At 42.8% G+C, this 22,754-nt stretch overlaps 1 protein-coding gene across 1 annotated transcript; it reads left to right on the forward strand.

The window, feature by feature from the left end:
- The first annotated feature begins 89 nt into the window (after positions 1-89).
- NCEH1 (neutral cholesterol ester hydrolase 1) lies at positions 90-19,256 on the forward strand. The gene is made up of 5 exons (XM_048314403.1): positions 90-301; positions 8,762-8,990; positions 10,877-10,946; positions 12,865-13,036; positions 14,472-19,256. Exons 1-5 carry the CDS (start codon positions 164-166, stop codon positions 15,087-15,089), a joined length of 1,227 nt encoding a protein of 408 aa, XP_048170360.1. The 5' UTR covers positions 90-163; the 3' UTR covers positions 15,090-19,256.
- The last annotated feature ends 3,498 nt before the right edge of the window (positions 19,257-22,754 follow it).

Here is a 22,754-nt window from a genome sequence, read left to right on the forward strand (position 1 = left end):
GGAGGGGCGGCGCCGGGCGGGCTCTGGGCTCGGCTCGGGCCGGGCACACGGCCGGCGGCCCGGCAGGAAGCGCCGGGACTTCCTCCGGGGGAGGCCGGCCCGGGGGCGGTGCGCGCCCCGCGGGGAGCGCGGCGAGGCGGCCGCACACGGCGCGGAGGAGGCGATGCGGGCCGCCTGGCTGCTGCTGCCGGCGCTGGCCGCCCTGTCCGCCTACTACGTGTACCTGCCGCTGCCCGGCGCCGTGTCCGACCCCTGGAAGCTGATGCTGCTGGATGCCACCTTCCGGGCGGTGCAGCAGACGGTAAGGCGGCCCCGGCACCCCGGCTCTGCGGAGGCGGGCGGACAACCCCCGCGCCGGTACCGGAGGCGGGCGGAGCGCGGGCGCGGTAACGGTGCCGGCCCGGGGCATCCGCGCAGCGGGAGCGGCCCCCGCACAGCCCTCCCGGCCCGGCCGCCCCGCGCTGCCTTGTGGCTAGAGCCGAGCGGGGCGTCCCCGAGTCGGTGACATCGCGTGTGCGGCGGGCCGGAGCTGGGGCCGGTCCCGCAGCATCGACCGGTCCCGCGTGCAGGAGGAGAAGCGGACTCGGGTCCCTCTCTCGTGCTCTGGCTCCGCGGCGACAGCGGCGGCGCCGGGCGGGGCAGCCCCGGGTGTCCGTCCGTCCGTCCGGCGAGCGCCGCTCGGCACCGCCGGATGCCAGCGGCGTCCGGGGCTCCCGGCACAGCCTCGCCGCATGGCGCTCGGTCTGGTGTGCGACTTGCAGGCTCTTGGTCAGGAAAGAGGAATTAGTGGGTTTTAATCTGATCCCTTACGTACGCCTAAGGGAAACAAGACATATGAAGCTCTTTCCGTTATTAAACAGTCTTGATTCGGAGTCTTTATTACTAAAGAAAACTCTCTGAATGCTTGCTTTTTGTCACAAAGTAGTTGTCACTTAATGGTTTCTCCCTTATTTTCTGCCAGTGTTTCTGTGCTGACGTGAAACAGAACAGATACGGCAAAATTTCTGATAATGGCATTAGCTGTCAAGTTTGTTTTCTTATAGGATTATCTGATCTTTCACAAGGACTGATCAGTCATGGTCAGGACTGATGTAAGGCATTATGTATATGAAAGTTGTTTGGTTTTTAATTTCAGTTGTTTTGTTTTTAGTTTCCGTTTACTGAGTTGTTTTGAAATGTGCAAAAGCTTGTGTTTTGAGCGGATGACGATCCCTTCAAAAAGGGATTAAATGAGTTAATGGACAGAGGGCTCATGAATGGACTAGGTGGGAATGTACCTGCTACGTTCTTAATGCAGTAACAGTGGATAGTGGGAAGCATGAGGCCAGTGGACCACACAGTGTCCAAACTTGTATATTCTGCCTGAATAGCTTCTCTGGTTGCCAGCTTTGGAGATAGAGGCTGGGACTAAATGGATCACTCATCTGATCCCCTGGGACATCTTATGGTCCAATTGTATAGCTGAATCAAAGCATGCCTCTAGGATGAAATGATAAAACCTGTTTGCTGTACAGGATTAAAAACCCTGATCACTTGTATACCCTCCTGTATGTCTGATAGGAAAATTATGCAATACAATAGCTTTAATTCTGCAGTAAAATCTATGGCTTGTTATTCACTTCCTCCATGTTTTTAACTCAAGTAACTGAACTGCAGGTGCTCAGATTCATTGATACTTAGAGACAGAAGGGCCGTGGTGCCTGCCCAGCATGCTGCCTGCAAAAACACAGTGTCATGGTTTGTCCAGGAGCACCTGCATCAAGGCCAGAACCTCTAGCTGAAGGAGACCTATCTTTAGAAAATGGTATGACTGTAACTATATATATGTGTATTGCTGCTGCCTCAGGTACACATTCAGTTTGTTTATGTGTTATGTTGGGCATGGATGCATTCTGGTGCCTCTAGCTTGGAGGCTGAAGAGTATATCTTTTGAGATACTCTAGAGGTCATAATTCCAGCAGGAGCTGGCAGGACAAAGCCTGGTGGGTGGCAGCTGGAGCAGGCTGGCGGCCGGGCTGAGGTGCCCACATCTGTCCCACTCTCTGGGGCGGGAAAGTGTTTGTTGGAACGTGGTAATTTCTTAGTTGTTTGTCTCTCTGGCCTTAGGAATAAAAACTTCTACAGTGAGAAAAACTACTAAGCAAGTAACAGTTCCTGTAACATCACTTGCAAACCAAAGGGACAAGTGAGTTTTACACAGAAGCATAAAGGAGGTGAGTTGTTAGAGGTGCCCCAGTCACACAACAGGTGAGCCTTAGGGCATTCATTTCTGGAGAGAAAGAGAAGGTGCTTTCCAAATGTTCAGAAGTCTTTCTTACACTGAGGCAGCACAGCCGGGAATAAATGACTGTCATTAGGAAGGAGCTCTGTGAACCGAAGGTGGGACTGTGAAAGTTAAGCTTGCGTATTTACTTTGTTAGACAGCTTTTATGTGTGTATGTATAATAAAGTGTATGTCCTTTCCTAGAGCTCAGCTTCCTCTTTCTATCAGCTATTTCAAGGTCAAATGGTTTAACATTTCTCTCAGTGTGACTGTTGAACTTTCACCCACTTCTGAATGTACTTCAGCTTGCTGTTTATTACTTTGCCTTATAGATCTGATAGCAGACAGAAATACCTTTCTAATTTTAAAATCTACTTTTCCCCTATAAACATCACATGCTTCAAATGCAATTAATTGTCTTTTGCTTATTTTGAAATAGGTTTGTCAAGACTCTGATGATTAAGTGTGACCATTTCTTGTTAGGGATAATGCATGTGTTTGCTCAGTGCATTAATAGTCACTGTGACTGAAACACAACAGGGCTGTCACTGGCTTTCAGCGTACTAATGATAAGGTTTTTACATTTGCATGTAGAGCTTTGTCCCAGTCAGCTACAAATTTCTTTACAAGCTTGGGACTGAGTCAGTGTCCTGGCTCAGTGTGAGACTCCAACAAACGTTCAAGTATAATCACATGATTTAAAAAGTGCATAATGCTTATAGGGCAGTTTCTTTAAGTAGGTTTCAAAACATACTACAGAAAGGAACTAATATTGTTATCCTAGTCTTAAATTGGGGGGGGGAACAGAGGTAGGAGGAGATGGAGTGCTTATCTGAGGTCACAAAAATTCCAGTGAAGAAGCTGAAAACTGAGATGACTTTTCAGAGGCTTGTTCCTGTGCCCTTTTTAATGCCCTGTGCTGCCCTGGAAAGAAAACAGAGAAACTGAGACTTTAATGATATTAATGAATCGATGTGAAAATGCTTACCTGAGAAAGGGTAATTTGCCCATCACCTGTCTCAAAATGGGGCATGGTAACATTTTTACATAAAACTGTGATATAACACAATTTGAGATCAGAAATTAAAAACTTGTATGCATATCTATGTATACAGGTACATCAGAACTCAGCTTCACTGAAATTTGGGAATCCACTTAATGCTAAATATGGGATTGAGCCATAGATTTAACCATAGTTACTGTTTCAGTGGTGTGTGTTTAAAAGTGTCTGGAGCAACATTTCGTAATTCTGCTGTAACACCAGTATCAATTACAGACGTTTTTCACTTCTCCTTTTAACCACTATCCCTTAGAGGAGGAAAGAGAGCAGCACATGTTTATTCAAGTCCTTTGAAATAAGTTATTTCTGGTCACCACTGTCAAGACACTTGCTCTTCTGGTGCATGGCAAGGAAGAAGGGATTTTTTTGGAATTGGGACAGCTGATAGCAAAGGTTTGGAAGGATAAACAGGTTGGCATAGAGGCCATCAGATGGATGTATATGGAAGAAGGTAGACAGCTGTACAGGGCAGAAAACTCCTCATCAGCCAAGTGTTTCCCTTTGTGCTTCTTTTCCACTCATTCACTTTTGGAATAAAATCAACCATGGAATATCAACATTCAGGAGTAAAGAAAACTGCCTTAGTTCTTTCTAACATTTTAATTTCTCTCTGCCCACATATTTCAGATTGTGTGACTTCTGGACAGATGTAAGTCATGGTTGTAGCCAGTGAAGTAAGTTGTTGATGGTTTTGGATGCAAGAACAGTCTTAGAATTGATTTCCAGTAAAACAGGTTTTTAGTTATGGCAGGTAGGTCTCACAGCACTGGCACCTGAGCGGAAACTGAACCACACTGTAAGCCCTGTTTGCAGGAACAGGTAACTTATGTTGCTGTAAAAGCAGATGATCATGGTTGAATAGGTACATGCACAAAATCTTACATTAAAATGTAATCTAGATTTTGCTTTTAATTAATAAACTGAAAAACAGTCTTCCTGGTTTCTTTTTAGTTCTAAAGGAAATTCATACAACTAAGAGCACTTGTTTTGACAATTGTCTTTATCTAATAGTATTAAAAAGACGTGTTCATTACTGGGCAATAAGACACTTGCATTGAGAAATCATTTTGTAAAAGTACCCTTAAATGGAGTAAACTGCCCAAAATGCACACAAAACAGTCTGTTCCCCACACAGCTAAATGTGGAAATGATCCTGTTTATTATTCACTAATCTGTTACTGACTACAGACATTGTCTTTGGCATTTTGGCCTCTAGTGTTTATAGAAGCATGTTCTTCAAAGCAATGCCAGAACTGACGATAGTCTCTGTGTCTTCTAAGGTAGGATGCTGAGTTTTGGGCAGTTCAGCCTTGCAGTTCCAGCATCATTACTCGGTTGAGTCATGAGTGAGATTTGGCTCAGTCCCAAGTAGTGCTGGAGGTAAAAAGAGCCATAGCTGTTTGCCCAGTTCCTGATCCCCTGAAGCCTGAAAGGTCAGTGCAGGACCTTGGCTCTGCCCAGCTGGGAGGGCACTGGAGGGAACAGCTGATGGCTCTGGTGTTGCCTCTGTGTGCTGCAAGCGCGACCTGTCGCAATAATTCCGTGGCTAAAAGTCAGAGCCAGGGTTAGCCAAGGAAGTCATCAGAGGACAGAGAGTCCCCTTGTGCTGAGTAGTGTTAGAGGTTGCTGGACATTAGCAACAAAAACTTTTGGTTTATTTTTTTGCAATACAGAACACATGAGAAGTATGGAATTCAAGTCCTTGAGGGAGGTGGGATTCTTCATGAAGTTGCCAGCTGAGGAGCAAATAGAAGAATCCATATAATTTAGGGGCAGATATTGGTGATTAAAGGTGAAGTAATGGTCCCTCACTGGTGCAGTACTTTGTTCATTCTACCTGCTTTTTTCACAGCCCTGACTCATTTCTTCATTTACTGAAAAATTTCTCCTTCATCAATTAAATCTTTCAGTATCTGGCACCCCTTATCAAAGAATTTACCAGAAGGAAGGTGTCAGTCTTGAACACTTCAGTCTCTAGTGAGTCCCTGCATAGTCCTTATCCTAAAATCTCAGTCATGGGAATGTCCTGGTGAAAGAGAAGGAGTTTTTGGTGTAGTGGGAAAACTTGCAGCTGTGACCCAGAGCCTGTGATATGCCGTGCCCATGGCTGGCACAATAGTTCTGGGCCAGTTGCCCACAGGCTTTTCATCTTTATACTAGCTCCTCTTTCTTTCCTGTAGTCTCTTTATTTCCCCCTTTTCCTTATGCTTTCTCTTCCTTTCTGCTAGCTTTTAGTATTACAACACTGTCTGCTCTCCCTTTCCACCAGAGAACGTCACTGTTTTTCTCTTCTGTTCTCTTCTACTTCCACACACACACACGGACACATAATTCCCAAATATATTTGTGTTACATTTGATAACTTGCAGCAGCCCTGCAGGTTCTAACTGGAAGGGTGGTAAAAATCACAACTAGCAGCAAAGATCAAACCAATTATTGCTCACATGAGATGAGCAGTTCCAGTTTTATACTGGATTTAAGGCAATGCAGCTGTGGACTGCTGCCAAAAGGGCTGGTCCCATCCTTTCCCCTGCTCCCTCTTTTCTGCCTTGGGGTATCAGTAAGATGATGCCATGGCTGAAGTTTAGTGTTTCTCTGGCTCTGCTGGGTTTGTACTGAGCTGGTGCAGCAAGGTCATGTTCTGAGCCTTCCAGTGGCACCACAAGAAAGGTGCCAGGGAAGAACAGGCATCAGGATGGGCAGGGCTGCACTTTGAGTGGCAAGGCAGTCCTAGAGGAGAGCTGGCCAACCACATCTTCTGCCAGGAGTATTATTACAGACTGCTAAGATATGATATATATATATTTTTTAATATTTAGCGAGAGGAAAAGAAAAAAATTGTGAGAACTTTCGACAAGACTGGCTCTTTGCCAGCAACAAGTGCAATCCCAATGCCTTGTAAGTAACAAGCCAATAGGTTGATTAGGCAGATTGACTAACAAAGATTCTGTCTGATAAATGCTTGGCAGAAAAACCTGCCCATGTCTGATAAATAATTAGGACTGCTGCCTTTGCGCCCTGATGTAGAAAGCATCTCTTCCAGGCATACAGATTCTTGGAAAGAGTGGTCTGTTATAGGAGAAATAGGCATGAAAGAGCATGGTAGCCTGCAGATGGGTGCTCTGTGGTTTGAAGAACAGGGGAAAACACTTCTTGGTAAACACCACTAACTAGCCTTGAAAACAAAACAGTCCTGATTCCAGGGAACATGTGGTAATCTTGTCTACAAAGAATGCAAACTGAAATGGGAGAAAACAAAAACGAGATGTCTATTGCAGCACAGTCAGGCTAAATAAAATCTACAAAACCATTATTTTCTTTAGCAATATTTCTAAAACTGCTTCCCAGTGGTTACTTCCCCTGGGAGCTTCCATAGGGCACAGGGAGGATCAGACCTTTATGTGGTTACATCAGTGGCAGCCCAACAATTTGTGTGCCAAATTATTAATAGAAGTATTGCTCTTCAGATTTCAAACTAGTCCTGGGTTTTCCTGTGGGAATTTTAAGTAATGGTGGGAGAAAAACATGGGCTGAAACTCAGAGATACAAACAGCCTTGTGAATTCAGCATTTCTTCCTGCTGGGTGGATATTTTGTGTTTCTTCTCCCAGAGAAAAGACTTGCAGTATGAAGAAATGATACTCCATCCAAAAAGCAGCAAACATTTTAAAATTTGGATTCCTACCAAACCAGCTCAGCAGGGTGATGTTACCAAAAGTTAAAGCAAGAAAATAAAGTAATTTTTTGTAAATTCTTGTTTTGGAAGTGTATTCCTCTCCCAGGTCACGTAACAGCCCATTGTATTTGGCGTAAATTTGGGTTGGTTTTTTTTTAATATTGAACTTGTCATTTTTCTACAGCAGTCTGCAGTGAGAGCTGTGTAGGGCCTTTTATGTACAGCACCTGAATGAAAGCAAATATATCGATTTTTTTAACATTCAAACTAATTAGGACAGATTAAAAAATTGCATGTAATTACATGTGGCTGTAGGAGACAGATCTTCTTTGACAGAGGCTGCTGAGTGCTTCAAAATTTTTCTTCTGGAGGGGTGTGTGTGCAGATTTTGTACAGCTTAAACTGGCAACTCTTCATTCTTCAGCAGGTGAATGTGGTTAGTACCTGGGTAACCCTGCTCACTCTGTGTCAGCATCTTGGATTCTTTGTAGCAGGGACTGGCAGAATTCAAACTGCAAAGTGGGCACGTCTAGAAAAGCCCTATACAACAGGACACCTCTTGTTCCAAGTATTTGGTACTTGCACATAAAATAAAAGGGCCCAGCTGACAGTTTTCCTACTGGTAGTGTTCCTACAGGTATATGTTAAGTGCATGTGTTAAATTTACCCCCCAACTCCATTGCCTTGACTGAGAAAGTTGTACAAAAGGCTTGGCTGCTTTCTGAGCTTCATCACTAGGACAGAGATCAATTTTGCAAAAGGGGAAAGACCTCCACTACTTTTTTTTTTTTAGATGGTCAGTCTGGACACTGTAGTCCCTGCGGTCCTTTGGCTGCCCTTTTGCCACCACTCGTGCGCCCTCGAGGGCATGGGAACAGGTATGCACTACAAACAGTGTGCAGGTCATGTGTGGGGAGCAGGTCATGACCGTTTCAAGTGGAGAACTGCCTTGAATCCCAGTACTGTTTGCTGGGAGAAACAGGTTTCTAATCCAGTCAGGGCAAAATCTTAAAAATAAACATGAAAACAAAAGTCCTGGATAGGCAAAGGGGATAAAATCTGTCTCCTTCTACCATAAGGAGACAGAAGGATCAGATCATTCTTCAATTTCAGTCTTTTATTCACATAAAAAAGTAACACACTTGAGTCTCTGAGGCTGAAAAAAGTGTCATTAACCTACTGTTGTTCTTGGCAAGTGTTTCAGATCCTTCTCAATTCAGCAGGTAAACACAAGACCAGCCAAAAAACACCATTACATTCCTTAAAGACTATTCCTGTTTCCAAATTTCTTTGCAATCCTTGGGAACTTTTCTTAATTCAGAAGTAGAAAGACTTATGCTTTGGGGTGGAACAAGAGAAATAATCTGCGTTTTTGATACTTTTCCACCAAAAACCATTGCCTGTGTAGTATTGCCCTCTGCTGGCACCAATCTGAGGAGCTTCATAGGTCCCCTAGTGGAACACGAGGTTTGTCCCCTTCCGAGACATCTTTCAAAGGATCCGAGTACTCGTTCATGGTTGTGATCCACTAAGTGCTCGTGGTTTGATTTTTTTTCTGACCACAGAAAATCTTTTATGGACAGCGTTTTGTTTTAATACAGCTTTAAAAGCATTAGAGGTTCTTGACAAAATCTTACTTTCCAGTGAATATTGTAAGAATTGTGTAGGACCTGCCCTTTGAAGGCAGTTGCATTAAATGTCAATGTGGTAGCATATGATATGCTCTGAAGTAACAGGAATTTCTTTTCTTTTCCCCCCACTAGTGTCACCTGATTCACTATCTGAGACTCAGCCATCACTTGATAGTTCTGAATTATTTGATCTGCACCTTTGACAAGCTGAAGGATGTGTCCTCTGAAGATGTTAAAATCACGGATGCTGTTTTTGACGGTGTGGAAGTGAGAGTGTTTGAACCTCCTGCGAAGGGAGATGAAAGCCTCAAGCGCAGTGTTGTTTACATCCACGGAGGGGGCTGGGCCTTGGCAAGTGCAAGTAGGTGTCTGCCAGTAATTAAATCGGATTCCAGTCTGCTTTTCTCCAGGCAGGAAAAGCCAAAAGCTCTTTTTCCTGCCAGGAAAGACAATTTTGCTAAGATGTACCTGAATTCAGTAGTAACTATCTCCACTCTGGTGAATCAAGTCTAAGAAGAGAGGGAGAAAAGTATCATGAACACACAGCAGAAATGCACATCTTATCCGCATGTGAGCTGTAGAAGGACCAAAAAGTTAATTTTGTTACACCCTGAGAGGAAAAAATAACTTACTGGTTAAATTTCTGTGACGCCTGTGTGGGCTGCTTTGGCCAGTCCCCTGCTTTCTGAGGTAATGTGCAAAAGTCAGTCCTTGGTGATCAGGTTCCAGTGGCCACATGTAAGGAAATTACATGGGTTTGCCCCATTTTCAGAGAGTAATTAGCAGAAGAGTGAGCTGGTCAACACTGCATATAACAGCTTTGCTGATGTTTGGCTCCTAAATAACACCTACCTGGGAATACACAATGCTGAGCACAGACAGCAGGAGCATGAGGGAAACAGGTAGAGGTTGGTTCCTCTGAGGTTTGCTCCTTAGAGACTACAACCACCACTAGCTAATTACCTTGAAAATTAATGCTGTTTACTCCAGTTAACTTGGAAACCACAAATAGGATCAGAGGAAGTGAGGTACAGCTATAGGCAGTGATAAGGTAACCACTGATTTCCTTCCACATCGTACAGGAGGAAAACAGCCTTGGGGGAGAAAGGGCATGTGGTTCCTGTGGCTGCTCTGAGATCCAGATCTGACAGGAATGTTCTCCCTTTTCCTTCCCCATTCTTCCCAGGACATCCTGAAGTCCATACAGCCCTGATGATTCTACAGCTTCCTCTCCAGAAAAAGAACATCAATGGATTTTTACAAAATGATGCAAAATACAGACTGTACTGATTGCATTTGGACTCTGCATGTACAAGTCATTTAGACCATGATTTAAGTGAGATTTAGGTTCCTAAATAACTTTAAAATGTGGCCTTCACATGCCTTTGGAAATTCCAGTGTCTTTGTCCTGTAGCAGTTAAACATTTTACTCCTCTTCCCACAGAGGAATTGTGCTTTGAGATGGGTTTTCTTAGACCTACCTGAGGGATATTTGTTAACCTCCTGCCTGCATCATTTGTTCTGTAATAGTTGGCATATGACTCTTGTTGTGCAAAAAGTTTATATTAAATTGCTGCACCTTGTCAGGATGATAATAGCTTGGCTGTGTCAGATGTATCCCTGAGTCTAAGGTGCAGAAATTAACGACAGAATTGCTACACCTAAATGTTTACTTCTAAGACTGGGTATTTTAGAAAGTGTTTATTGTCCTAGTATATTTTACAGTACTGGGAACCAGCAATTAAGTAACTGGAAAGGAATAAAATTAAAGATGATCAGTCCTCTGATAAATAGGATAGCTGTGATTAATCCTCCCTTAAATGAGTAGCTCAGCTGACATTAATAGGGCAACTCACTTGAATCAAAGCAATGCATGCTATAATAAAATGAACCACAGGCAGTGACTCATCCAGCAATAACTCTCTCTGGATGTTAATGCCCCCAAACCACGGGGTACCTTAGATTTTGCCCAAATGAGAGAATTGCGATAGGTGGGTGAAATGACATGTCTGAAGTCACCAAGAAACAGGTGAGGAAGGAAGCATTAGACTGCAGGATTCCAGGATTCTGAAGGCATGAATTACATTCCCTCTGCTGTAGTATGGATTTGACAACTGATCAGTTGCAGGCTGATCTCATTTACTTTGTTTATATTTGTGTGATGGCTGTACGTTTTCTGAGAAGGCTTAGGGACAGCTTTGTGACTGTTGACTCCCATGTCCCTAACACCATGTCCTTCCCTTCCAGGAACAAGCCTTTACAACAATCTCTGCAGAATCATGGCTGAATCTCTGAACGCTGTTGTTGTCTCTGTTGAGTGAGTAATCTAAAACTGATCAAGTAGTTTTAAGGTATTAGAAATATGTAACTTAGTTCTTTTAGCTTCTCCTTTGCTAGTGGCTTCTGTATAAGGCTTTAACTTGGACAGTAATTTTCTGTACCAGTCTGATACCATTATCCTTTTAAAATTGCAACAAATTGGAATGGTATCAGAAATTCATTTGGGTTTCTAATTATTTTAGAATACACTGTGGGGTCTGACAGTTCCCTGCTGCTCTCGCAATCTCCCACTGTTCCAGTCTTCTCTTTTAAGCCTTGTGCTTCCCTCAAGAGCAGAGGACTGCCAGACAACAGAGAAGCAGGGCTGCTTTTTTAACATGTTGAACAATTCCAAGGCAAACAAACCTCTTGATTAGCTAAATACATTACCTAGGTGACTCCAACGTGATTGGTACTGTTCCCATCTTTATTGTCAACTTCAGTATTTTCTTTTGCAAACCCAACCACTTGATAGAATTACTCAAGTTTCCCACCTGCAGTTCATTACATAGCAAGCTTTGAGATCTAATTGCAACTTAATTATATGGAGTTGATGGTACTCATTTAATGCTTATTATGGTGTACTTTAAAGGGCTGGGAGGGGGTTGGTTTATTTTTTTTTACTGTTTTGGTTTTTATTATTAGAAACAAGGAAAGCTACAAAAGCAGCTGTTGGTCATTCTAGACAAGCAGCAATCACAATATTGAAAAGTTCCTAATTATTCCTGTTCTGATTTATGCTGGTATCATTCTGCCTATTGCTCTGAGTTACTATTACCTCTTCTCCTTAACAATTATATCCTTTAATCAAGGTGTTTGCATTCACTTAGTCAAGTCTAATTAGATTCCTCATTGGTCTAATTGCACATCTCACTTTCACAATCTATGCACAGTCTGTTACACATTTTTGCAAGGAGTTCCCAAAGGACACTCTCAGATTCCTGTACATACAAGATACAAGTTGCTTTCTGACAGCAGGTCACAACTGGAGTTTGAAAGTTGTAATCTTAAGTTTAAAATTTATTCTGCAATATGAAACTTCTTTAGCTTACAATCTAAAGATGCTTTGAATCAGAGAACCAAATTTTGGGTTGCTCAGCTCTACTGAGAAATTGTAAAATCTGTAGTTTGAAAAGCTGCAAACTTTGCTTTGTACCATAAGGCCTAGTAACAACTCTTGGATTTCAAATTATTCAGTAATACAGACTTTTCCTTCACTGTTATTTAGAAGCTGAGAAAGCCTCATGTCTGGGATTCAGCTGCTGGCTCTTCCTGGCAGACTTTGTTCTGTCTGTGCTTCCATCTCCCCACCTGCCCAAGGGGGGTATTTCTGCTCCTCTCCTTGATAAAGGAAAGGAATTGTTCAATCTGTTGCATTGGAGCAAATTGGCATTACTTTATTTCTTGGCTATTTTTCATTTCATGGCACAGAGGGATAGCAAGGTTCATTCTCTCCTGACATCAGTAAAAATTTGGGAAGCTCAGGAGTTTGGCTCAGCCAAACAGGAACGTGTTGAGCGTGTATGATTTACTCTCCCTCGTATTTGTTAAGGTGGGAATTTGGATCAAATCCAAGCAGAGTGCAATGACTCCCTTGCCAAGGGTGTTTTAACTACTGATTTTTATAATGCATGATGAAATCCTCCATTGGGAAATCCTAGGAAACTGCTGCACAGTTTTATACTATCTTGGTATTATTCATGTTTAGCAGGTTCATTTTAATTTTTCCAAATTAGAACGTTAATTATAAGATTAAGTCTTACATAGATATTACACACCTCCTACTTTTTTTGCAGTATTTATCCTAATGAAATACTTATTTCCAGTAAGGGCTATCTTATATCACATGAGAATCCTAAAGGAGAGGTACAATAAAGCAGAGGTAAGAACTGTTTCTCATCCCTTCTCTCTTGCAGATACAGGCTGGTGCCTGAGGTGTGCTTCCCCGAGCAGTACCACGATGCTCTTCGTGCAACAAAGCATTTCCTGCAGCCTGATGTCTTAGCTGAGTATTCAGTGGACCCCAGCCGAATTGCAATCTCTGGGGACAGTGCAGGAGGGAATTTGGCAGCTGCTGTGTGCCAGCAGGTAACATCCACTCTGTGTTGTGTATTGCACTACAGCAGCCCAGCTCAGAGAGGCTGACAGATTCTTTGTGTTGCACCATTACAAAGTGAGGTGCCATCCCTAAAAACCCCTAAAAAAAACAATGGTAGGGAGCCAGAATCTGCTCATTTTTCCTCTGTGAAGGGACTCAGTCACTATATGAATCACATAGGCTGTGATGTGTTATTACAGTCACAAGTTGTTATGGACGAGAGTTTAATAGCAAGTAGCTAAATTACTTTTTTTAACCCATTTTGCTGGTGAACTCCTTATTTTTCCAAGTAGGCATAATTTATTAATATGGCTTCCTATTTTTAGATAATTGTCTCTGGAAATACGCTTTTATTTCTTTCAAATACAAATAAAGGACAAAATATACAGTAAAAGGAGCTTAATTCTTCTGTTAAATTGTCTTCCTGTAGCATTTTGCAATTTTAAGGAAATTTCTTTTGTGTATCTGCAGTTTAAATGTAATCTGAATTTGATCTAGTAAAGAGTTTAAAGGAAACCCAAGGCAAGTAATAATATTTTTCACAGTTGAAGGAAATACTATTATTACTAACTTATTCCTATTGCCATAACCATTAGTGATAAGACAGCAGATACCATATCCAGACAACTAATTATCATGACAACCTTGCAGTATTGAATTAGGGTGGAAAAATTAATAAGAGACAATTACAATAAAAATTTCAATATTGAGGACTGATAAACATGATAGTACTGTGTTTTGGAAAGAGCATTCCTAATTCGACTTCCTGATGCATAATTCCTTTTAAACAAGATGAGACATGATAGGACACTGGGTATCTTGTGTAGAAGATGAAACAAAGAGTTTGCTGACTCTTCCAGTAAGGCAGTCAGGGGGCACCAAATGTATAATTGATAGGCTCAAATCAAATGCAGCTGGCAGGGTCGAGTCAGACACAGGGAGTTGTTTCTGCACCAGGTGAGCCTTTGTTAGAAGAAACTGTGGATGCCATCAGTCTGCACTGGCTGAAAAAAAATCAAACCAATTAGATCGATTCATGGAAGAAAAATGCATGAAAAGCTCTTAAAAGCAAGAGTAGCTCCTCTGATTCAGGAAATCCTTCTGTTGCCACTTGTTCAACTGGACGCTGTGTTAGAGAAATGCCGCTTTACATTTTACATGTTTTTTTCTTCTTACTCCCTTCAAAAAAAACCTTGTGTCACTGATTTCTGTTGGGAACAGGATGCTAGGTCTGCCCTAATGGCCATCTTACAAGAGGAGAAAAAGATAAAGCTGCTGATGCTTCAGACAAAACAGCCACATTACCTGTATAAGAACAGAACTCACTCTAAAATTGTCAAAGGAACGTTTGCTTTTCTGAAGTTCCACATTGATATATGTTTATTTTCCTTGTCACCTTAATTCTGTCCTGCGTTTTTCGCACAGCTTAGCAAAGAAGAGGATTTGACCGTCAGGCCGAAACTGCAGGCCTTGATTTATCCAGTCCTCCAGGCGTTCGACTTCAACACACCTTCTTACCAGCAGAACATGAACATGCCCGTGCTTCCCCGCTACGTCATGATCAACTACTGGATCGATTACTTCAACGGCAACTACGACTTGGCTCACGAGCTGCTGATCAACAACCACACCGCTCTCAACGTCGGCCGCACTCTCTCCTTCCGGGCGCGCCTCAACTGGACGTCCCTGCTGCCTCCGTCCTTCAAAAAGAGCTACAAGCCCGTCGTGCAGACCACGGGCACGGCGGCCATCGTGGAGCAGCTGCCGGCGCTGCTGGACGTGCGGGCGGTGCCGCTGCTGGCGGACGACGCGACGCTGGCGCGGCAGCCTCGCACCTACGTGCTGACCTGCGAGAACGACGTGCTGCGCGACGACGGCGCCATGTACGCCAAGCGCCTGGAGCACGCCGGCGTGCCCGTCACCCTCGACCACTTCCACGACTGCTTCCACGGCTGCATGATCTTCACCGTGTGGCCCACAGATTTCTCCGCCGGCATGCAGACCAGGAACAGCTACATCAAGTGGCTGGATGAGAACCTCTGAAGGGAGGGTGCCGCTGGAAGGCACGGGGTGGGGGTGTGGCTCTGGTGTCTGTTCTGGCAGAAGAGCAAACAATCAAAAAGTGCACTTTTCTGAATTCTGACTTCACCATTTGGCTGCAGCTGCTGGGGGTACAGACCACTAACTGCAGCATTTTCGAGCTCCATTGGCCTTGCCCAGTAAAGTATTTTTTTCAAACCTCAATTTTTTTTTCACCTTCTCCCAGATAACTATTGCCAAACATAAACACCTGTTGAGCAGGGAGAACAGCAGTCCTGCAGGATCCTTACCTGGCTGCAACTTTCAAGCTTTGACTCTTAATCAGGTACAAAGGCCCTGCCTTTCAAGTGATGTGAGATAAAGCCTAACACCTACATCTACTTCTGAATACGTAGAAACGTGAGCTAGTTTACAGCAGTGTTGAGCATTTGATGCCACAGTGAGAACACTCACCTTGGACAGCAGGGCCATGCATTTGAATGATAAGCATGAATTTAGGTGTTGGCTTTTTGCCACAGACAAACGGCTCATTTAAATTTTTTAAAGTATTTTTTTAAAAAGCTCTTCTAGACAGTTAAAACTATTCTAGACGAGTCTCAGCCAAACCTGTAATTCAGCTTTGGACTTTTGGTCTTTACTGCCTTTCAATTATTTATATTTAAAAAAAAATACAGGACTAAATATATTTTCAATAAAAAAGTATGATAGCATACACACAAATAGGTAAGATAAAATATTATGTGTAGCAGCAGAATCCAGGTTTCCTATGTGAGTGACCTCCAAAGCTGACTACTTATTTGGCTAAAGAATGTGACTTCATCTGTGTTTAAAGCCTCAGTTGTACAACCTCCTTACAGAAAATACTGACCTTACTACAAATAATCTGCTGTGTGGTTTGCACTAATGTTTGTAATTAGTAGTAGAAGTTTTTGTTTATTGACTTTTCTTTTGTGCTTGTAGTTTTTATTGTATTTCCTGCTTGGTGAAAGGAGGGAAGCAAGCAAATAGAAGTGGGCTCCAATCTATACAGAAGATTTAAATCTGAGCTTTGCAGCTGAGCTTTGTCTCTCTTGTAGACTGCTCTAGGTAAGGTGATCTCACTACTGAGCAGCAAATCTGTACAGTTTGAGCCAGTCTGTAAAGTTCAGACAGACAGGACAGGGGAGTGAAACCACTTTGTGACTGTCTGTTGTCCAGGCTGCTCACACCTTGCAGAAATGAAGGTGGTGTCAAAAGCCCATAGGCACAGAGGAGAGATGGGAGATTAAATTCATCATCAGCTTTACCCCAGACTTCCTGTGGGACCCCAGGAGAACAATGTCATCTCCTTACACCCCACTTCTGCCAGTGGAGGGAGTAATTTCCTACCTCACAAAGGAGCTGTGAAGCTGAATTCTCAGGCTTGAGTGAAGCACACGGATGTGAATGTGACTGACAGGCACTCAACAGCTCCCATGGCTTTTGACTTTCCATCCTTCTCCAAGACCTGGCTCAGAGCAGCCTGTCCCACAGCAGGGATGCTGCTGGGCTCAGGTCCTGCTGAGCAGTTTGCTCCCCTCTGTCCTGGTTCCTGTCAGGAATCCTAAGGTGAGGCTTCTTAGCCCTTGGAGATCATGACAAAGGAAATTTCATTAAAGCATTCTTTATGGCAGTATTCTGAAAAGTTCTTAAAAAAACACATCAGGTACTGGTAGATCAAACTGCCTTCTGACATTTAAAATACATACAGAGCAGTCCACTTTCACTGGGATTTAAATTAAATAGGAGAATGGCTTTGCTGAATCACAGCTTCCTAGAAACATCAGGTTGTTAAGGTGGTTGTGTGTATTAAGAAAAGCCATTAGAGAGACAAGGCCTGGATGTCAGCTCAGTCATGCAGGCCAAAGCTCATTCCCTGCATAGTTCACACAGAGATCACAAAGCAAAGCTTTTTCAACAGTGGCCCAGATCCTTCTTCCGTTTAGCATTTACAAAGACTGGGTAGAACTAGAGAAGCCAAGTGCTAATCTGAATCAGAAGAAACTTTGATCAAGAAACCCAGTTAACACTGCAGAAGAATTCAAACTTTTTATCTGGGTTTAAACCCTTTCCTCCTTTTCTCCATAAACACAACTTCATAGATTGTATGCTTTAAACAGACAGCAACCAAAGTTATGTCCATTCAAAAGACAAGTTACTAATCTGCTCCAGAGTCCTTTCCCTTTATATGGAAACAGCTATGTTTACCTGACTTTAAACTATGACTAAAATAGTAAAAAAAATATCACTATACTGAGTTATAAGAACAGGCTTCTTCTTGAATTTCCCACTTAAAGCCTAAACCCATGTCAGAAAAGATGTAATTTACATCTACTGTCATTAAAAGATAGTATAACTGTAGTACTGGGAAAAAAAAGGTTAATATTCCTATAAATCTTACAGTAATTAAGTTTTCCTGAGAGCTTTCTGCTAAACTTTAGCTCAGCATTTGTTTATAGCTAAGTTATAGATACCTGTTATGAACCTAAAATATAATTGCTGCTAGTTTTTTTTTTTAACTGAAATGAAAGGGAGAGCTGGAATATATATATATGTATATACATATATATATATATATATATTCATGGAGTCAGTTGTAAATTTCCTTCATGCACTGAAGCACATTAAAGTCTTGGCACAAGAAATGGTGGTAAGTTCATAACTGGAGTGAACGTGTTTACGAAGCTGCCAGCAGCCTGGTGTGATGCCTGAGATCACAGCACCACGTGGATGTGATGTACAGTATTAAATACTTCTGTCAAAGCATCTGGACTACTTTGATCTTGCAGCTCTATGGTTTAACACCTGATAGCTGCAGAGATACCTGAGGAATCCTACAACATGGAAAAAGAGGTCTGAGTCCCAGCTCTAAAAAGACCTTTAGTGCACAGCCGCACAAGACACTGAGCAAATTCAGTGTAAACCTTGAAGTAAGTGTTAGTCCCAGCCCAGCTTTCCTCCTCCTTTCCTCTGTTCTCCTTTGCACACAGTCCCCGTGCCCCAAATTGAAAATTTAGGGTTGTTTCTGGCTGTGTTGCTCCAAGCTTCTAGGAGCTGACCCAGGGTTACAGAAAGCAGATGCCTGATAGCAAGGGATTAAAATTAATCTGTGTTGCAACACCTGGATTTGTTCCTGGTTTTTCCTACATCTCCAAGCGTTTCCTCAGGGTTATCTTGCACCTTCCTCCCTTGGTTATTTCGCAAAGCAGTTTAGGGCACTTTGCATGTTGTAGGATCAGGGCAAGTGTTTGTAGCAATACTTCACCTGTGCATGGTAGAGTCTTCTCAGAGGAGACATCCAATAAATTTGTCTTCTTATCTTAAATCAATGGATATGGCTAGATACCTTTTGTAGGTAGCTTTTCTTCCCCTTCTACAATTAGACTTTACCTCTTGATTGCAGAAATATCTTGTTCCTGATGGCCATCAAGGCATTCAGATGAAAGCTTTTAAAAGAAAAAGCAAAATCAACTTGCATAATAGAACTTATAGTCATTCTTATCCTGCCTTCCTGAACCTGAGAACTATATTAGTGAGTCCCCAGCATTTTGGCTAATATTTGCAGGAATAAATGGAGATTTTGTATCCCTAGCTGAGGACCTCTTAAAGGATGGGTGTTCAACATTTCTGGAAGCCCAGACCTCTTTCAGGAGGTTTCATGATGCATAAAAATCACAAATAAATTGGATTTCCTAACTTTCATCTAAGTAATTCCAGAACTGCATTCCCAGCCAAAGCAGAAAGGCCATTGTGAGTTTTAAGCCCTACAAACTAAATAGAAATACTTAAAAACATTATTTTGTAGTGTTTGGGCCTCTATATTTTTTAATCTCTTACCAAACTTCACTAGAAACTTTTAAAAATAAAAATATTGGAAGTAGGTAAACTTGAGTTCAACCTTTTAAGCTGCTATGATCTGTAACAAAGATGTTGTTAAAGAAAAACCAAAACCACCTGGTTTAATGTTTTCGTATTTATGATGTTCAAAACCCCGACGTACAACATACTTGATGTGAATGCATTCAATACCTTGTGCATGACTGGTTTTTGCTTTTTGTCCCAGAGCAGGGGAAAGATTTGTAAGATCTCATTACCAAGTGTGATTTGAGCTGTGCTATCAAAATGAAGAACAAATAAATAAAGTGAAATATACCTGTGGTTTGTTTTATTTTTCCCAGGACCACCGATTTTGTATTTCTGAGCATTTCCAATTTGGTTTTTGGTTGTGTGTCCATGGGCTGTGGGGGTCACCTCCTTGAACTTCATTTCTTCCAAATGAATAATGGTGACCACATCTGCTGGTGCTGAAGAGTGGACAAACCTGCAGTGGTGCTGTTGTTCTTTATCAAGATAAACAGCAGAGCTCACATTCTCCATTCTGATGTATAAACACATTTTTATGTGTCTATAGGTTGTGTGTGTGTTTGAAATTTAGTTCAGCCAGCAAAAGTCCAGGTTCCTTTTTCATTCCTACTTGCCTTCCTTTCATATTCTTTTTTTCTGACCTGTAACCCATTTTCTGCCCTTGCTCTCTCAATGCAGAGCAGCATTGCTTTTGAAATATCCAGATGTGGGGCATTTCCCATTTTGTCCAGCAGGCTCCCTTGCCTTTCACAGAACACAAAGCTTTTCACCTGCTGAAAAAAATTGGTGAGGAAAAAAGCTTCAAAGGACTTACAACCCTATTTTTTAAGGCAGCAAGAGTCATACTCCTGCTTGCATTACATTGAATGCATTAAAAACAGGCTGGGCCTTAGAGAACATTTTTCTCCAGTCATGTTTTCTCAGATGTCATAAAACATCTGACTGCAGGGCTTGGCAAGGCTGGGGCAGTGCCTCCCTCAGCTGAGTGTGGCTGTGACCACATCCCATGCCTGGCTGGTCCTGGAGCTGGCTGTCCCTGTGCCCTATTTCCCACCTCCCACTCTCAGCAGGAGCAGCAGTGAGTGCCCCATGGGGCTGTGCCTGACCCAGGTGTGCCTGACACAGCTGGATCCCAAAATCCTTCTCCAGCACCCTGCCTGGCTGGGTGCTGCTCCTTGCCTCACACTTCGAAAACTCTTTGGAGCTGGGCCATGTTTTATTTTGTTCATCCTCAGGGGAGACACACGTTTTTCCCTTGTTCTTACATCCAGTTTTTCTGGCATTAACCCAATGGCATTTCTTTCTTTTATAAATGTCTAAAAAGCTGACAGCACATCATTACTATAAGACTAAATTTACCCCAACGTACATCTAGTATTTTTTCCAAATTATTTTTCTACAGCACTTTAAAGGGTTTATCAACTATTCAGCAGGAAGACAGGCAAAAGAAAACCAAAAAAAGAAACCTTGAAATGGCTCCTTTAAAGCTGCTTTTACAGAAAGCTGTATTTTAAATATATTTTAAATATATTTAAAACTATATTTTAAATAACTTCTTCTGACTTTATAAAATGTAGGGAACACTAAATACTTCCATTACAACAACTGTTCATTTCTGAAGCAAAATCTCAGCAAACCCCAGCACTTCCCATCATAAGACAGTCTGGGGTATAGGAGAACCAGAGTTTGTTAAACAAGAGAGTAAGTTTTATATTAAGAGACCTAAATCAGCAATAATAATTGGTGTTATAGAAAATTCCCTCTCCCTCCAACACTGTGCCAGTGTCAGGACAGGTGCAGTACACTCAGTGCCACTGAGAGCTGGGATTCAGGGTGTGGTGGAGAAATAAAGGGAATAAAGGGAATTAACCTAGTAATGTCGTGACAATCCAACTCCAGTCTGAGGTTTTTAATTAAAAGACAATAATTTGCAGTATAGCCAGCAGAGGGAGCGTTTAAAGCAAAGCCTGGTGCAGCAGTTTCTGAAATCACACTGTCGAACTGGAAGTGTTATTGTGGGAACTGCACCAGAACGTTTGGGGCAGCCCAGCCGTGACTTGTGAGTTCATGCATGGACAAGGCAGGAAAGTCGTGCCAATGGGGAATTACTCAGATAAAAAAAAAACCAAAAAAACCAAACAACCAAACTAACATGCACCTCATAACCATTCCGTGCCAGGGATATCCCATCCCTGGAAGTGTCCAAGGCCAGGTTGGACACGACTTTGAGAAACCTGGTCTAGTGGAAGGTGTCCGTGCCCATGGCAGGGGGTGGGAAGAGATGAGCTTTAACGTCCCTTCCAACCCAGACATTGTGTGGTTCCTCAGCATGAATCATTCAGCCCTTGGCACACTGTAAGGGTGTTTTTCAGGTGATCTGGCTGTTAGTTCAGGTCCTGGGACCTGGCTGGGGTGTGGGCAGTGCCCCAGGTTTGCTGTAGCTGCCCGTGCACGTCTCCAGTCTGCCGAGTCAGAAGGGCGAGGGAGGGCACCCAGGGGAAATCTGCTGCTCTGTGCCCAGGGCACGGTGCATGCTCATGAACCAGCTGCTTAGTTCAGGTCCTGTGTGATCTGCTAAAACACCAGGTGATTAATCAGAGATCACGTGGACAGGACATCTGGAGTGCAAGGAGTCTCTTTGGATGCAGACACAGATTTAATTGGGTGTTGGCCAAATCCACAGTAGGATTATGAACAATCCAAGACAGGGGTACAAATGCGAGAAAGGCCTATGGAATCATATGTCTCACCATGAGTGAAATGGTGAAGCTGGTGAAACAGAAGCTTTTAGCCTGAGCCAATGTATATTTTTAAGCACACTCTCAGAAACTACTTGCTATAAATTTTACTTCTGCATATGTATATATACACATACACATATACACATAAATTGACATCATACAAACCGAGAACCACTTCATTAAGGACTGTAGGCTGGCTCTAGACTTATAATGGTCCTTTTAGTCAGGCTAAAATGATAGAATGATGATATTGGCATAAATTTGGGCTCAGGCCTTTTATTTTCATAAGTGTCATCATCTTGATCTCTTAGGCTGGTGATCTTCTCACCTGACTGAGGTTCCAAGGGAATGTCGGAGTTTAAGCAAGATCTGAACATCTCCTGACCTGTCACCTTGAGGCAGATTCATAGGCTTACTTCATCAGCCACTCTGCAATCCCTTTGGGCCTTCACTGCAAAATGCAAATCCCAATTCTGACTGACTCTTCAGCGTCACTTTGAAATGCAACTTTAGCTTGAGTAGTGTTTATTTTTATGGTGTCACCTCTCCTGCTCTGCCCAGACCAGTATCTCCTGAGCTGTAAAAAGCCGTTTGCTGTTTGCATGTTAACGCAGCAGAGCCAACACGGCTGGGTGCTCTTCCTCAACAGGCTTGTTTGCTAACCTGCACTGGGTTAAGGGCAGCAGGGTTAACTCAGCACCTCTTTGTCCCCGCTGACAGGAGTCACCACACCGTTCTTGCAAACATCCAAGCAACTCACCTTGACCCAGACTCAGTTCCCAAAGCTGGAGCTGGGAGCAAAACCAACTATCTTTCCCCTTCCAAGTCAATCAGGGCACAGGAATCATTAACAGCTAATCTGCGCCAGGATCCATAATGAAATTCTGAAGTCATTTATTTTCCAGATAAATAACAAGTTAAAGCAGAAGATGATTTTCCTGTTAATACTTCATCCTTTCCCAAAGGGCTGTCTCAGGAGCCAGGGGATTTTCACTGCGTGGGAAGGAGGGCATCAGGCTTGGGGAGAGGAGAGTTTAAAAAGCAA

Source organism: Corvus hawaiiensis, chromosome 10 (assembly GCF_020740725.1).
Source record: "Corvus hawaiiensis isolate bCorHaw1 chromosome 10, bCorHaw1.pri.cur, whole genome shotgun sequence".
NCBI classification, from domain to species: domain Eukaryota; kingdom Metazoa; phylum Chordata; class Aves; order Passeriformes; family Corvidae; genus Corvus; species Corvus hawaiiensis.

Bases quoted from the DNA above. Each gene is read 5' to 3' on its own strand.
- NCEH1 (XM_048314403.1), top strand. From the start codon at position 164: ATGCGGGCCGCCTGGCTGCTGCTGCCGGCGCTGGCCGCCCTGTCCGCC. The intron at 10,947-12,864 runs GTGAGTAATCTA...TCTCTCTTGCAG, and splicing joins GCTGTTGTTGTCTCTGTTGA to ATACAGGCTGGTGCCTGAGG. The intron at 13,037-14,471 runs GTAACATCCACT...TTTTTCGCACAG, and splicing joins CAGCTGCTGTGTGCCAGCAG to CTTAGCAAAGAAGAGGATTT.